Source organism: Otolemur garnettii, unplaced genomic scaffold (assembly GCF_000181295.1).
Source record: "Otolemur garnettii isolate 467f Iridium unplaced genomic scaffold, OtoGar3 scaffold00032, whole genome shotgun sequence".
Classification (NCBI taxonomy): domain Eukaryota; kingdom Metazoa; phylum Chordata; class Mammalia; order Primates; family Galagidae; genus Otolemur; species Otolemur garnettii.
Genome location: NW_003852427.1, coordinates 4,144,245 through 4,160,162, shown reverse-complemented (window position 1 = coordinate 4,160,162; position 15,918 = coordinate 4,144,245). Strand labels below are relative to the sequence as shown.

The 15,918-nt window shown below is 47.6% G+C and overlaps 1 protein-coding gene across 2 annotated transcripts in view; it reads right to left on the bottom strand.

Moving 5' to 3' along the window:
- LOC100967087 (inhibitor of carbonic anhydrase) overlaps positions 1-12,973 on the bottom strand; it is a 35,408-nt gene extending 22,435 nt beyond the window's left edge. Inside the window, exons 1-6 of one of the 2 annotated variants that reach the window (XM_023513049.1) lie at positions 12,823-12,973; positions 7,422-7,594; positions 4,073-4,181; positions 2,927-3,088; positions 1,647-1,794; positions 63-118 (exon numbers count right to left, since the gene is read on the bottom strand). In XM_023513049.1, the coding sequence (XP_023368817.1) occupies positions 63-118; positions 1,647-1,794; positions 2,927-3,088; positions 4,073-4,181; positions 7,422-7,594; positions 12,823-12,916 (742 nt within the window). In that variant the 5' untranslated portion in view covers positions 12,917-12,973. The remainder of the gene's footprint in view (positions 1-62; positions 119-1,646; positions 1,795-2,926; positions 3,089-4,072; positions 4,182-7,421; positions 7,595-12,822) is intronic. The other variant, XM_012804961.2, reaches the window with a different exon arrangement.
- Positions 12,974-15,918: the final 2,945 nt, after the last annotated feature.

The window sequence follows — 15,918 nt, the reverse complement described above, 5'->3', positions numbered from 1 at the left end:
CTCTAGGAGAAACTCTTCACCCTGGCTAGGGCGGGGCCCATGTGGTCTTTGCCAGCACTCACCAAACACTGTCAGGTGCCTCACGAAGCACACGTCCCCCACACCATCCTTCAGACACCTGAGGAACAGGAGAGCCACTGTTAGCCCCTCACATGTCTTGGGCCTCGCCCTTCCCTCTTGAAGCCCTTCTGAGGGTCTGCCCGGACCACTGGCTCACAGAGCTTTCCCAGAGTTCCCAGTCCCAGTCTGACCTGACTGAGGTCATGCCCTATCTCTGTGGTCTTTGAACCCCACAGCCAAGCCCAGGCCAGAAGCAGACAAGAACCCTGGAAGCCAACAACCCAGGCAGCTCTGGGGAGGAATGGTGTGAAAGAAAAACCCTCACTCTCCTATTAAAAAGCAGCCAAAGCAACAGATCTTTTTTTTTCTTTTTTTAATAAAGAAAACCAAGGTTTAAGTTGCAGATGCTGGCACAGATGTGGAGAGAGGGGAACACTTTTACACTACTGGTGGGAATACAAACTAATATAATCTCTTTGGAAAGTATGGAGAGTCCTCAAAGAACTCAAATTAGACCTCCCCTTTGACCATGCAATCCCATCACTAGGCATCTACCCAGAAGAAAAAAAAAATCCTCTTATCATAAGGACATTTGCACCAAACTATTTATCACAGCTCAATTTGTAATTACCAAGATGTGGAAACAACCTAAATGCCCATCAGCCCAGGAATGGATTAACAAACTATGGTATATATATATGTATATATATATATATATATATATATGGAATACTATATATATACCATGGAATACTATTCAGCCATAGAAAAAAGTGGAGACTTTACATCTTTTGTATTAATCTGGATGGAGTTGAAACACATTCTTCTTAGTAAAGTATCACGAGAAGGGAAAAGCAAATATCTGGTGTACTCAATACTAATGTGAAGCCAGTAGACGATGTAATAGAGGCCCTCATACCAGAAAAACTGATTTCAGTTCAAGAAGGGGGAACAAGGGAGGGGGCGGAGGAGAGGAGGGAGATTTGTGTGCTCCCATTTAATGGGCATGACGTAAGGACGTATAGCACATCTTTGAGGTGCGGGACACAACTACAAGAGGAACTCTACCTAACAAATTAAAATACTGTGACCTGGTTGTTCTACCCTCACATTAACCCGAAATATTAAAAAAGAAAGAAAGAAAACATAGGCTTAAAGCCTTTACATGAAAGAAAGACTTTGGATGACCTTGGATTTCCAGCCAGTTTCAATCTTGTTTTGGGAAGTAGCCACTTCTCTTACAGAGCATGGAGTATGGAGAGGTGACCCCGAGGGACTGAGAGGAAAGTGGGAGAGGGGGGCACAGGGAGGTGCTCAGCAGAGAGCCCAGGCCTATGTCTGCAGACCGCAGAGCCCCAGAGATGAGTCTGCCCCCTCAGCCCTCCCTGATCCAGAAGAGTAACATGGGCAGACCCCAGACTCTGGGGGACCAGTGGGGGTCCACACAGAAGATGGCTGGCCCTGGGAGGCACTCAGGACCTGGGTTTCACTCTGATGCTCCGAGTGGCCTGGGGCAGGCCCTGTCCACTCCCTGTGGCTTTGCCTCCCCAACTTTAGAGTGAGAAGGAACGGGGGTTCTCACTCACTTGAAGGCGCCTGAGTAGCCAAAGTACGGTTCACGGGAGGAGCAGGCACACTTGTCTGTCCCTTTCCCGGCACACAGTTGACACAGGCTGGGGAACTTCTTCTTATCCGCACAGGGGACGCAGCTGCTGGAGAAGAACTTGGCCACTGCTGCTCAACACAGAAACGTGGACCTCATGCAGAGCCGGATGGGCCTCCAGCTCGCACGTGTGTACAAAAGAGCAGCCCTCTCAGAGCCGGTGAGTCTGCACACTCTTCCCAGGAGTGTCTGAGAAGTGGGTGTGCACAGGCCTGGTTGGCCAGGGCCCCTGTGTGTTTAAGCAGCTCACTTGCATGTGGGCCAGGGCTCGAGCTCACTAGAATGCTTCCCCAGCTGTGGCTGCAGGATGTGAGAGCCGCTGACCTACACCCAACCAGGACCGTAGCGTCAGCGCCTCTCATCTCTGTGAGTTCATCAACCAAAGGCTCTGGGGGGCAGGGCAGAGGTCTGAACACAGCGGTGGCCCTTGCAGGTCAGCCAACCCCCAACAGCCCTTCCCGACCTCAAGACACAGGCCCACCCCCTCAGTAGATGCTATGGTGGCTCATGGGGTCTCTCTTCTGGGAAAGCTTTGGGACAGCTTGTGGGTGAGGGGTCGGGGTGTGCCAACAGCCACCAGCTAACTGCCCAGAGGATGTCCAGTAGCATATGATACTAAGGCAAGTGAGCACTCCAAGAAGGGGCAAAACATGGCCAGAGCCATGGTCCAGATGGCAGCACTTGATCACACCCTGGAGCTGCTTGTCCCTGTCACATCCAGGCATGACTGCTACAGAGGCTGGCAGGGCTCAAAAAAATAAATGCACTTTAGCAGAGTATGGAGAGATTTGGCTTGCCATGGCTTGTCATAACTGAATAGAAAGCTTAGTGTATACAAAAAATCCTGTGCCGGTCCAGTTGTGCCTGCCTTGCCTATGTCCCATGCCCTCACTAGGCATGGATGTCTGAGCACCTGCGATGGGGCTAGAGTCCCCAGGGAGCTCTCCTGGGAAGCTGGGAGGCAGGTGGCCTTTCTCAAGGGCCTCAGTGATGGCCCTGGCCAAGCCATATTGCTGAGATTACCAGGAAGGACAGATTCTCAGAGAGACAGAGGCACCTTTGCTGAGAGAAGACTCAGCTGCCCACCCTGCAGAGCACACACACCCGGTCAGAGCATATTTAAAGCAGGTTACCCCTGCCCGGTCTCGGGAGCCACAAAACACATGCACTTGATACCGGCAGGATGAGTCCCAGCTGGCTCACCTGCTTCAAGAGAGCCCGAGGGAAGCAGTGTCCTGATGGGGGTGTTCCACCCAGCAGACCAGCCCAGGCCCGTGTGACAGGACTTCTTGCCTCGGAGCTGGCTCAGCTGGAAGTTGGTGCCCTTCTTCACCACAGCAACGACATAGTGGTAGGTTTGTGCATCTGCAAAGGAGCAGAGAAAAAGAAGGGCCAAAGGAAGATGGCACATCATCTCTGCTGTCTTCCAGAGCAGGGACAGTGCACAGTTTTGTGGGGTCCTGGGACAGGCACCATCCTCTAGTGAACAGGCAAAAAGGGAAATGGAAAAAAGCCCTTAATTGACAGGAGTGAGAAAACTCCCTTTTCAAGACAATAGCTCTCTGTCTGCTAGTCCCGCCAAGCCCGTGGAGAAGGGGCGAGCGCACCTTCCATTACAAGATCTACTGAGCAGAGCACATTTGGGGAGAGCTTCAGCTCCCAGCCACCTGGTGCTTGGCTTCTCCCCAGAGCTTTTCTCCCTTCTCTCCTTCTCTGTCTACAGCTCAAAGACAGAAGAGATGTGAGAGGAAAGATGCAGGGGTGTCCCCAGGAACATGTCAGGGTGCAACAAGCTGGAATCGCTGTGAGCAGGGCTGTGCTCACACTCATGTCTCCCATGCACAGCACAGGAAGGTGGCAAAGCCCTCCCGGGAACATGTCAGGGTGCTACAAGCTGGAATCACCATGAGTGGGGCTGTGCTCACACTAAAGACTCCCATGCATAGCATGGGAAGGTGGCAAAGCCCCGACCTCGCCACAGACTCAGGCCTGTGTTCTGTGGCATGAGCTGGACACTCAGCAGGGAAGAGGCAGTTGGGTCTTGCGTGGAGTCTTCCATTGGTGCAACCCTAGGGATGAGCAGAGGGCTCGAGAGCACACTCCTGCTCTCAGGCTGTGGATACCTCTTTGCCAGGGGCACCAGCAGCATATTCCATCAGGGGCTCAAAGGCCCCCGCTGCTGGGGACAGCCCACGTCCCAGCCCTTGGAGGCTAGCATCTTAGACAGCTTCCTTCAATATAAAGGGCCCTGCAACTTAGGTCCCCACAAGTGGAATGCTGCCAGAGTCCCTGCCTCCCCCTACAGCTGCAGTGCCAGGCCAGAGACCTGGGTCCCTAGGGAGAACACACCATCTTTTGACCCATAGAATTCCGCCAGGATGGGCTTCAAGTTGTAGGGGGCCAGGCCTGCCTCGAACACCAAACCTCCATCAAGGGTCACAGCATCTGCTTCATTTGCCTGAAAGAGAAGAGACCAGATCCTGAATGAAGCTGGCCACCCCTGAGGAAGACCTCCCTAACCCTCTCCCAAAGACACTGGTGTGTCAGAGACGTGCCTGGTGTGGCCTCCCCTACCTCCTTCACATTGGTGCCCCCAGGGGAGGCTTTCCCTGACCACAGTCCTCAAACTCCCACCTCAGGGAAACTGGATACCACTTTGACTTCCTCCTGAGCCCTCCTCCACCATCTGACAGACTGTCTTTATTTATTGTTTGTCTCCCCTTTGGAGTGTAAGCTCCATGGACATTTTTGTAGGGGCATTTTTGTCTGTTTCATTGCCTGGGGAATCCCAGGTCCTAGAAGAAGACCCAGCACAAGTAGGTATTCAATAAATGCTTGTTGGCTACATAAGTGAACGAACTGGGGAATATTTCCAGTCATAAGAAGTCATATTTAGCTCTCTTAGATCTGGATTTCCTCATTCTACTTCAGGAGGCTGAGGCAGGAGGATCGTTTGAACCCAGCAGTTTGAGGTTGCTGTGAGCTGGGCTGACACCCTGGCACTCTAGCCTGGGGCAGCACAGTGAGACTTTGTCCCCCGCCCTCCAAAAAAAAGAATTTCACTTGATTTTTCTTTTTCTAAATTGCTTGCCCAGTTGTCCAACCAAAGAATCATTTCTCAGCCTAGAAAGTTTGCTATAACATATATATTTAAAAATCTAGTATATATGTAACCAAACACCACATTATAGCCTATGAACATATATAATTATTTGTCAATTTAAAAATTTAACTAAGAAAAATTAATCTACACGTATCTTACCTAAATTTATAAAGCCTAGGACCCGAGTGCCCTAAGGTTGAATATTTATCATGCTTTGTGTCTATATCATATCATGTAGATAATTAAATAGATAGATATATGGAAAGTTGAGAATATATCTGATTTGGGGGGGGAGGGGTTTGAGATAGAGCCTTGCCCTGGCTAGAGTATAGCTCTATCAGCCTAACTCACAGCAACCTCAAGCTCCTAGGCTCAAGTGATTCTCCTGCCTCAGCCTCCTGAGTAGCTGGGCTTAAATTTTCTACTTTTAGTAGAGCCAGGGTCTCCCTCTTGCTCAGGCTGGTCTCCAACTCCTGAGCTCAAGTGATCCTCCTGCCTCTGATTCCCAGAGTGCTAGGATTACAGGCATGAGCTGCCATGCCTGGCCATACACCTGAATTTTGTTCTTTTTTGGGTCTTCTTATCTGTCCCAGTACCCTGCCTTTGTAACACTGTCTTTTTTTTTTTTTGGCAGTTTTTTGGCTGGGGCTGGGTTTGAACCTGCCACCTCTAGCATATGGGGCCGGCGCCTTACTCCTTTGAGCCACAGGCGCTGCCCATAACATTGTCATTTAAATATGGTATAGTTTCAGGTAGGGTTCAGCCACTCCCTTGCTACTTTTTTTTTTTTTTTTTTTTTGAGACAGAGCCTCAAGCTGTCCCCCTGGGTAGAGTGCTATGGCATCACAGCTCACAGCAACCTCCAACTCCTGGGCTAAAGCGAGTCTCCTGCCTCAGCCTCCCAAGTAGCCGGGACTACAGGTACCTGCCACAACTCCCAGCTATTTTTTGGTTGCAGCCGTCATTGTTGTTTGGCGGGCCTGGGCTGGATTCAAACCCGCCACCTTAGGTATATGTGGCTGGCACCTTAGCCACTTGAGCCACAGGCGCTGAGCCTACTTTTCTTTTTCATAATACTATTTAATAATCTCATACATGTTCTTTCCCTTAAAAAAATTATTTTGTTCATTCTTTTAGGAAGATTGTATTTTGACGAAAATTACATTAAATTTATGAATTAACTTTGGGAGGATATGCATATGCATTATGCTTAGTCTTTCCATCTGGGAATACAGTGTATGTATGTTTTCATTTGTTAATAAATATTATTCACTTGTCATAGAGTTTTATATAACAGCCTTGGAGACCTCTCAGATGATATTTTTTCAGAAATGTTCTTTTCATTTTTTGTTATTATTATTTTGAAATAGGGTCTTGCTGTGTAATTCACACTAGAGTGCAGTGGTACGATCACAGCTCACTGTAATCTCAAATTCCTGGGCTCAAGTGATGCTCTTGCCTCGGCTTCACAAGTAGCTAGAACTATAGGCACATTCTATTATGCCTGGCTAATTTGGGGGGGAGAGAAGATGAGGTCTCACTGCGCTGCCAAGGTTGGTCTTGAGCTCCTAGTCTCACGTGATCCTCCTACTTTGGCCTCCCAAGTTGCAGGATTATAGTCTTAAGCTATCATGCCTGGCCTGTTTATTATTTTAAATGTAAATGAGATCACAATTTGGGGACATTTCCCCACAATTACCAACTTTTGGCACATGAAAATGACACTAATTGTGATACCTTGTTTTTTTTTTAACCAGATAAATCTGTTCATTAATAAATATTTATAGCAACATTTCTCTTGATTTCACTGTACTTTCTAAGTATGCAATCATCTGAAAACATTTTTGTTTGTTCCTTTGTATCCTATATGCATTTCTTTCTTTCTTTCTTTCTCTCTCTCTCTTTTTTTTTTTTTTTTTTTTGTGGAGACAGAGTTTCACTTTATCGCCCCTGGTAGAGTGCCGTGGCATCATATAGCTCACAGTAACCTCCAACTCCTGGGGGATTCTCTTGCCTCAGCCTCCCGAGTAGCTGGGACTATAGGCACCCACTACAATGTCTGGCTATTTTTTTTGTTGCAGTTTGGCCTGGGCCAGGTTTGAACCCTCCACCCTTGATATATGGGGCCAGCACCCTGCCCACTGAGCCACAGGTGCCACCCCCATATGCTTTTCTTATCTTTTTGCATTACTGGACCTTTAAAAAACAACTTTAGTTGATAATAGTGACACTGGAGCTTCTTGTTTATTTTTGTGTCTTTATAGTTTCTCTTTCGACATAATGCTGACGTTAATTCACAGCAGGTACTTGCTGAGATTGAATCCTTCTCTTTAGTATAATTATGACTATACCTTTTTTTTTCTTTCTCTGCCACAATGTGGAAGAAGAATTGTTATGGCTTTTATTACCAGTGGCTGTTGAGTAGCTACTTTTTTCTCTACAGCCACTGTCCCTGTACTTTTAAATCTTTGCCTTGTTTCTTCTCTAAAGCATGTTCTGGTTTCTGTGGGAGAAAGTAACAACAGCAAACATAGACAAGAAACAAAAAGAAACAATAGACTTTCTTCTATTCTCTTTTAGGCAGCCATGACTTACTGAAATGGCCCTGATGCATTCCAGGTAAGAGGTTCTCTTGACACAGGTGACAAGGGGACCATCTTCTGGAAAAACTTTTTTCATATTGTCTTGGAAACCAGAGCACTTAGCTGCCTCATGATCTGACACAGCGCACCATCTCACAGTTTTCTCAGGGACAGCCAGGCACAGCCCTAGGGAAGAGAGGCCAGAGGTAAAAGGGACATCCAGAGCTCACCTTCCTTTGCTGGCAGAAGAGGTTAAAAATAAGATAAAAGGTCAGCTAAGTGGGATACACACAAATTGGATTGGTTGCCTGGCTCACATAAATCCTCATTGCCCATTTCTTTGATTCTGCCCTACCCTTTGGATAAGAAAGCCAAAAGCATCCCCCAGACTTAAACATAGGTAGAATTAGCATAAAGCAAGACATTTCACTCCCAGGTATATAATCAAAATAATCAAAAATGGGGACTCGAACAAATATATGCACAAGAATGATTCTAGCAGCGCTGGTCCCAATAGCTAAAAGGAGGAAACAACCCAAATACACATCAACAGACGAATGGATAAACAAAATTGTGGTCATTGGTACAACAGAATATTATCCTGTCATAAAAAGAATGAAGTACTGCTGTATGCTGCAAAGTGAATGAATCTTGAATGAATCACTTCTCAAGTTAAGTGAAAGAAGCCAAACACAAAGGCCACTTACAGCTCAGCACCCATAGCACAGTGGTTACAGCGCCAGCCACATACACTGATGGCGGGTTCCAACCCAGCCTGGGCCAGCTAAACAACAATGACAACTGCAACAAAAAATAGCCGGATGTTGTGGTGGGCACCTGTAGTCCCAGCTACTCATGAGGCTGGGGCAAGAGAATCACGCAAGCCCAGGAGTTGGAGGTTGTCATGAGCTGTGACACCACAGCCCTCTACTAAGGGCAACATAGTGAGACTCTGTAAACAACAACAAATGCCACTCACCGTACGATTCCCTTAATCTGAAATACTGAGACGGGGTAAATCTTATATAGACAGAAAGCAAATTAATTGGCAGTTGCTATGTGCTGGGGGAGAAGGAAATGGGTACTGACCACATAACAGCTACAGTGCCTTTTAGGCGGATGAAAATATCTTGCAACTAGATAGAAGTGGTGATTGTACAACACTGTGAATGTACTGAATGCCACTGAATTACCCACTTTAAAATGGTTAATTTGTTTTATGTGAATCTCACCTCATAAAAGAAAAATTTCCCACCCATTGGTAGCAAGCTTTAGACCCAGTGAATTAGTTTTATCTTAATGTTGGCTACACTAACCTTATCTCCCATTAATTGCTGGGGCATTAAATTCAGTGCCTATTTATTTCACTGGTTTCAAAAAGTCGTCTGACAATGTGGATGACTCTCAGAACAATTGTGCAGAGTGGAAAAAGACAAACACAAAACACTATGTCCTGTGAAATCCTAGAAAAGGCAAAACTTGGCTCGGCGCCTGTGGCTCAAGTGGCTGAGGCGCCAGCTACATACACCTAAGGTGGCAGGTTCAAATCCAGCCCGGACCTGCCAGGCAACAATGACGGCTGCAACCAAAAAATAGCCGGGCGTTGTGGCGGGCACCCGCGGTCCCAGCTACTTGGGAGGCGGAGGCAGGAGACTCGCTTGAGCCCAGGAGTTGGAGGTTGCTGTGAGCTGTGAAGCCACGGCAGTCTACCCAGGGGGACAGCTTGAGGCTCTGTCTCAAAAAAAAAAAAAAAAAATGAAAAGGCAAAACTTATCTATAGTGGCCAAAAGTGGGAATGGCTGAGAAGAGGTAGAGGCAGTTTAGGAGTGATAAAAATGTTCTTTATCTTGATTTTGGTGGTAGTTACATGGATAGTTACTTAAAATAGGTGTGCTGCCCTATACTATCTATAAATCACACTTCACTAGAAAGGATTTTAAAAGAAAGAGTGTGTGCAAGCAAGCTTAGGGTAGATGGAGCCAAGTAGCCTAGACTAGGTCAGTCATGAATAACTCTCCACCCCTGGCCATATGACAAGTTCAGGAAGAGGCAGTCAGAGCCTACTGTGAATATTCCAAACTGATCCTAGAAGAGGAAAGCTGCTGGTGCTCACTGAACAGAGAACATTCTTAAGCCCTAGAGAAACAAAAGGCCGGGAACGAAGTGGGGGCCAAGGTGGAGATACAGGCTGTTGAGCTTTTTGTTCTGGCTCTCGCAAGGCTTACCAATAACTAAGACCAATAACTTGGTCTTTTTGGTTTAAGCTACCTTGTTTGCGTTTCTGTCATCTGCCACCAAAAGAGTTATTGTTAGACTAGAACATGGAGTTCAGCCTGTTCCAGCAGCCAAGAGGGAGGGACGGGGGGAGGGGGCTGAGAGGGGCCTCTCTTGCCTTTGGTTTGTAAACACAGAGCCAATTGGGAAAATGGACTTTTGGTCAGCCCTTGACATTGCCAGGAGAGGAGACAGAGGAAGAACAAACACCACAAGCCCCATTCAGAAAGAAATTTGGAAAGAGCCCAGAGGGGCTGCACTCTGGGCCTCCTTGTGACCAAAGCTGGACCACAACTGTGCCCAACCTTTCCAGACTTCCCTAGCCCCCATAGAGCTCCCTGTGAGGCCCCATGTGGCAATGCAGGGCCAAGGAGGGGCCTCCACAGCATTCTCTTCCCTTTCTGTGTCTCCTCCCTCTGCCCTTCCCTGGTTACCCTCTCACTCCATTAAGATACCCTACCCCAAAATTATTATTATTATTATTTTTTGAGACAGGAGCCTCCAGCTGTCCCCCTGGGTAGAGTGCTGTGGCATCACAGCTCACAGCAACCTCCAACTCCTGGGCTCAAGCGAGTCTCCTGCCTCAGCCTCCCAAGTAATTGGGACCATAGGGCCCGCCACAACACCTGGCTAATTTTTGGTTGCAGCCATCATTGTTATTTGGTGGGCCCGGGCTGGATTTGAACCCGCCACCTTGGGTGTACGTGGCTGGCGCCTTAGTCACTTGAGCCACAGACTGAGCCCCAAAATTATTTATGTCAGTTTGAGACATGACCTAACCAGGGCTGCACAGAATCAACTGTAGAGCCAGGGAGGACTTCTCACATGCTTGAGTTCATTAACTGGGTGCTGTTACCTTCCTCACGGTTACCCAGCCAAGGGCCTTGGAGAAGCCACCCTCCCAACACAGGAAGGGGTCCCCTGAATCCACATGCAGGATTTTTACCAGCAGTAACTCACCTGTGCCTAGAACTCTGCCCACCACTAGGTGTACATGTGTCATCTCGTTTTCACAGTGACTGTTGTGAAAAGTCAATTCCTACTGAACGGAACCAACTCAGAGAGGTCAAGGGACAGTGCAGAGTCACACAGCAGTGAGTGACAGGTGGATCCCATTCTCCGGTAATTATTATTCCCCTATATCCCCCAACCTCCCTGTTGTATAATAGAGGTGGGGGGCACTGTACAGTTCAGGGCAAGAAAAACCCTTCTAGTTAGATGTCAGACACCCTACCCCCCCCCCCACCTTCCTCTTACTACCAGCCCTTAACCCTGGGAAGAATCACTTCTCTTTTCTGACTCTGTTTCCTTCACTGTAAATGGGATCCAAACCCTGTAGGCCAGGGGTTATGAACTTACTCTGTCGTGGGCTAAAGAGTAGTTTAGATTTTGTTTGCCACACAGTTTCTGTGGCTGCTACTCAACTCTATCCTTGAAGCCTATAAAAACTGAACACATGAACTGGGTCATTTTTGTCACACCCAACTAAAACAGAGTTGAGAGCCCAGGAGAGAAAGCACTCAGGGCACACGACATTGCTCCAAGAGCAATAATTCCCTGCAAGCCTGCCTGCTGTAACCTGAGACCAGTTTTATACGATACCTACTGAAAAGTGGTATGGTTCTAAGACTAGCCCCCTAGACCTGCCACAGCTTGCCAACTCCTCAAATCTTTACTAGTGCCAATAACCGTTCTTTTTTTTATATTGAGTTTTTATTGGTGATTCTAAGTATATGGGTTGATAACAAAGTGTGATAGGTGAATTTAACATATTAAAAGAGTTCTGTAGCATCTCTTCAGAAAAGATACTATATGAACTATGCAAGTCATACAAAACCATTTTTCGGTGTCTTTTCAACTGAGAAGAATCCCATTCAGCACGCTTCTCCTCCGGAAGAGGTTCATACGGAGCAAGCTTTGCTCTGTTTTTTATTTTCTTCTACAATACCTTCATTATAGAAGAAAATTTGACTGAAAATCTTTCATTTCTGCCAATTCTAGACGAAGCAGCTCTATTTCTGGATTTTCTATGGTAGCAGCATCCTAAGTGATGCTTTAAAAAAATCCAAAGCACTGGCTCTGCGCCTGTGGCTCAAGCAGCTAAGGCACCAGCCACAAACACCTGAGCTGGTGAGTTCCAATCCAGCCCAGGCCCGCCAAACAACAATGACGGCTGCAACCAAAAAATAGCTGGGAGTTATGGCGGGCGCCTGTAGTCCCAGCTACTTGGGAGGCAAAGATCGGAGAATTGTTTGAGCCCAGGAGTTGGAGGTTGCTGTGAGCTGTGATGCCATAGCACTCTACCCAGGGCAACAGCTTGAGGCTTTGTCTCAAAAAAAAAAAATAATCCAAAGCACTATTAGGTTTCTCTGGTATAAGGCTACCAACACTTTGTTCAGCGTGTCTAGCACCCCAGACTTCTCCAAGTATCTCCAGAACTGCTCAAGCTTTGAGTCTGAGGCTTTGTAATAGGCTATAGCGACAGCAGCAGCAGCGGGTGCCCCAGACCGTGTCCAGTGTCCGGTGACCATTCTTGAAGAACAATATATAATGTTACTCCTTTTTTTTTTAAATAAAACCTCCAACCTTCCATTTGTTATTGGCACATACTGGAGACTACCTGGTCTGTGTGTGTGTGTGCCCAGAATTATAATTCTTATTCTCAAACAAAATTTTTCTTTAAATAATTTTTTTAAACGTACAGGTTCCTCTCTATATTGTATTTGACCTCAATGAGCCTGAAAGAAGCCGTAGACCTAACTGAATTGTGTTCTAATAAAATTTTATTTGTGGACACAAATTTGAATTTCATATAGTTTTCGTGTCACAAAGTACTGTTCTTTCGACTTTCTCCTCAATCATTTAAAGATGTAAAAAGAGTTCTTAACTCTTCTAGCTGTACAGTATCAGGCGGCAGGCCGGATTTGGCTGGCTGGTCATTATTTGCAAACCCCTCCTCTGCTCTGCGTGGTTTCTGCGGCACCAAAGGGTCAGGTGCGCGCAAGTAGGAGGCCTTTTAGGGCTGCCGCGGGTCCGTCTGGTCTGCCGTGCAGAGTCCAGCTGTGGCTGACTCCCTTGCTGGCACTGTGTCCCCTCCCCGAGCACCCAGGATCGCCGGCCCCCACCTGGCTCCCACTCACCCAGAGTCCCGGCGTACAACAGGGTACAGATGGCAAGCTTCATTCTCCCTGCTCCAGCGCGTGGTCCGGCTTTACCTGAGTGTTGGATCCTCATAAGAGTTCGCCTGTCCAGGCTGAACCGCCTCGCCACACCCTCCAACCCTCCCCCAGGGGTAGTCGGCGCCCTCTGCGGACCTGGAGGGCAGCAAGCTGCTCCCACTGGCCCGCGGACTGCCCAGCTCCGGAGCACCTCCACTGGTGGGAGGGGACGCAGCCTTGTAGTGTGCTGGTTTGAGCGCCTTACACCCCAGAGAGAGATGTTGCTCATACCCTGGTCCCTCCTCTAACCAAGCAACTCCTAAATGTCTCAGAAATACAGACTCCTTGGGATGTTAACCCCCAGACTCAATTCAAGCACCACTCTGAGAGTCCGAACATCGCTGCAAAGGCACTAGGAATTTTATTCATTCAAGTTCAGAGCTTGGGCTGCCCTTTAAGAAAAAGCGGGAACAGCCCTTACAGACTATCTAGAAAGTCTCTTTATACCTCTCCCTCTTCCCTCCCATTAGACCATCCCACCCCATCCCCTTATTGGTAGGTAAACCATGTCTGTCCTAAACTGACAGGTACAGGGTGGTCGTGTTCAGGGTTGATTGACTCAGGGACAAGTCTTCTTTGTCTCAGGTGAGCAAATGAGAAGGAAGGGGTAGAGGTCGCAAGAGGGGCAATGCAGAGTAGAGTGGTGAGTGCAAAAAGGGGAGGGGGTCAGGATGTGGGCTGAGTGCACAAGGGGGCTAGTGGGACAAGGGGAGGGGGTCAGGATTTGGGCTGTAACACCTAGGTATGATAAGGTCCTTGGTATGCAGTGGCCTGTTGTTCTGAATAAACAGCAAAAGGAGGTAGTTTGACTTGTGACTTAATTAGTTTGGCTCCCACATTCCCCCTTCTGTTTTGAACATAGAGGAGCCCAATCGTGGGCTTTTGGCAAACTCTGGGTCTGAATTCAATTTTAAGTAAAGCTGCATTTCCCAGTCTTTCCCTATTTCCCATCCCCCTTGTATATTTTTACCCCTTTCTGTGCAGCTAATGCGGATAATGTCATATTTTGGATTTTTAGAGAGGCAGGTACTTGGACAGGTGGAATTTTTTTTACAGTGATTAGATCATTTCCCCGTGTTGGTTTTCACCAGGTTTGACCTGCGGTGACACAACTTCAGTCCTTACAGAAAAAGGAGCCTGCTCCCCTACATTTGTCTGGGAGGTGCCCTGGGCACACATAGAAGGTATCTGACAAGTCTGGTCTATACCATAGTTGAAGTTTAAACGAGTCTTCCAAATCAAAATAGAGGTCTGGGAACCAAGTTCTTTTAGGATAGACTCCGGAAGTCTGGTATAGGATTTTCCCGGTATCAGGCAGGAGTACCTGCCAGGTTGTATTTAGAGGAGTGTAGGGGCTGGGAATAGTACTATATACATTTAACAGGATAGTTAGAACCCCTCTAACCATCCAAGCCTCCATGTTAGTTCTGTTTTCTTATCTTGATGCAGAGGGAGTTGACGGGGTCTTTAACGGGAGTCCAAGTCTGTGCCTGGGCGGCTCGTGGCACTGGGAATGGGCAGACGTGGGAGGAGTGGATCCACGCATCGAGGCCGTCTACCTTCACAGCAGTTGGGGTGGTGAGGAGCACCAAGTATGGACCTTTCCACCTTGGTTCCAGTGTCTCTGAACGGTGTCTCTGGACCAAAATGGAGTCACCATTGTTCACGTCCTGCTCGGTCCGGCTTCTCTTAGGCAGGGGCAGGTTTTCCTCCGGTTCCATGGCAGGCTTTACTCTGCTGTAATGGATACGGGCAGGAATTTCTGCTACTCTCACAGCTGTAGGTGTGGTCAGGATAACGTTGTAAGGGCCTTTGCATTTCACCCTCAGGGGAGACATGCTTTAATTCTTGACTTATACCGCAGCTCCTGGAGAGAAAGGGTGGACAAGGGAAAACAGACTAACAGGACACCTTTCATTTACTTATTCCTGACACTGTCTCTGCTATCTTTCCTAGTGCCTGTAACTGCTTCTTTAATTCTATTTTTCCTAATTCTCAGGGGGATTTTGGCAAGCTCCAGGTGGTGGCCTATGATAGAAGATCTTATACGGTGAGAATCCTGTCCTCTTAGTAACACTAAGGGCAGGGCACTTACCTATTGTAAGTTTGTCTCCTGGCACACTTTCTCTAAACTTGCTTTGATAGCTTTATACACGCATTCCATTTTCCCCGAACTTTGTGGGCGGTAGGTTGTGTAGGGTTTCCAGGTGATGCCAGGATGTTAGCCATCTGCTGGATTAATTTGGAGATGAATGTTGGCCTGTTGTCTGACCCAATCCTCAGTGGGAGCCTAAACTGTGGTATACTGTCTCTTAAGAGTGCCCAGGTGGCTTCTTATGCCTTCTCGGTGCGGGCAGGATATGCTTCTACTTATTTGGAGTAGGCGCACATCATCACCAGCAAGTACTTGTTTCCCCTACATCTGGGCATTTCAGTGAAGTCTACCCTTCGGAAAGTTCTTGAAGGGCATTGCTCCATATGACTGGATTCCTGGGGGTACCGTTGGTTCTTGGCAGGCATTGAACTGGCTGCAGATGACACATCAGTGACTGATGGCTTTTTCCAGGGCTTGCGCCGTCATATAACTGCTTCCATCAACATACAAGTCTCAGTCTGCATCTGTCCAAGGCTGGTCACACAAGTCAGGTCTGCTAGGGTACATATTATTTATGAATTTTACACGGTCATGCTCAGTCTTTCTTCCATTGGTTGGAAGAAGTGTGGCTGGGTCAAAAAAAATGTCCTTTAGTGTCCATTAAAGTGACCACAGAGTGGGGTACTTTTACTCTGAGATCCTGTCTTAGAGTCAGTTTATCGGCTTCTTGTATGAGGAGAGCAATAGTGGCTACAGCCCCTAAGCAGGGTGGCCATTCTTTTGCCACTCCATTTAACTGCTTAGAGAGGTAGGCTACAGGCCTTGGCCAGGACCCAACCAGCTGGGTTAACATACCCGCAGCCATCTTCTCTTTCTCTGAGACATATAGAGTGAAGGGCTTGGTTAGGCCTGGCAATCCCAGT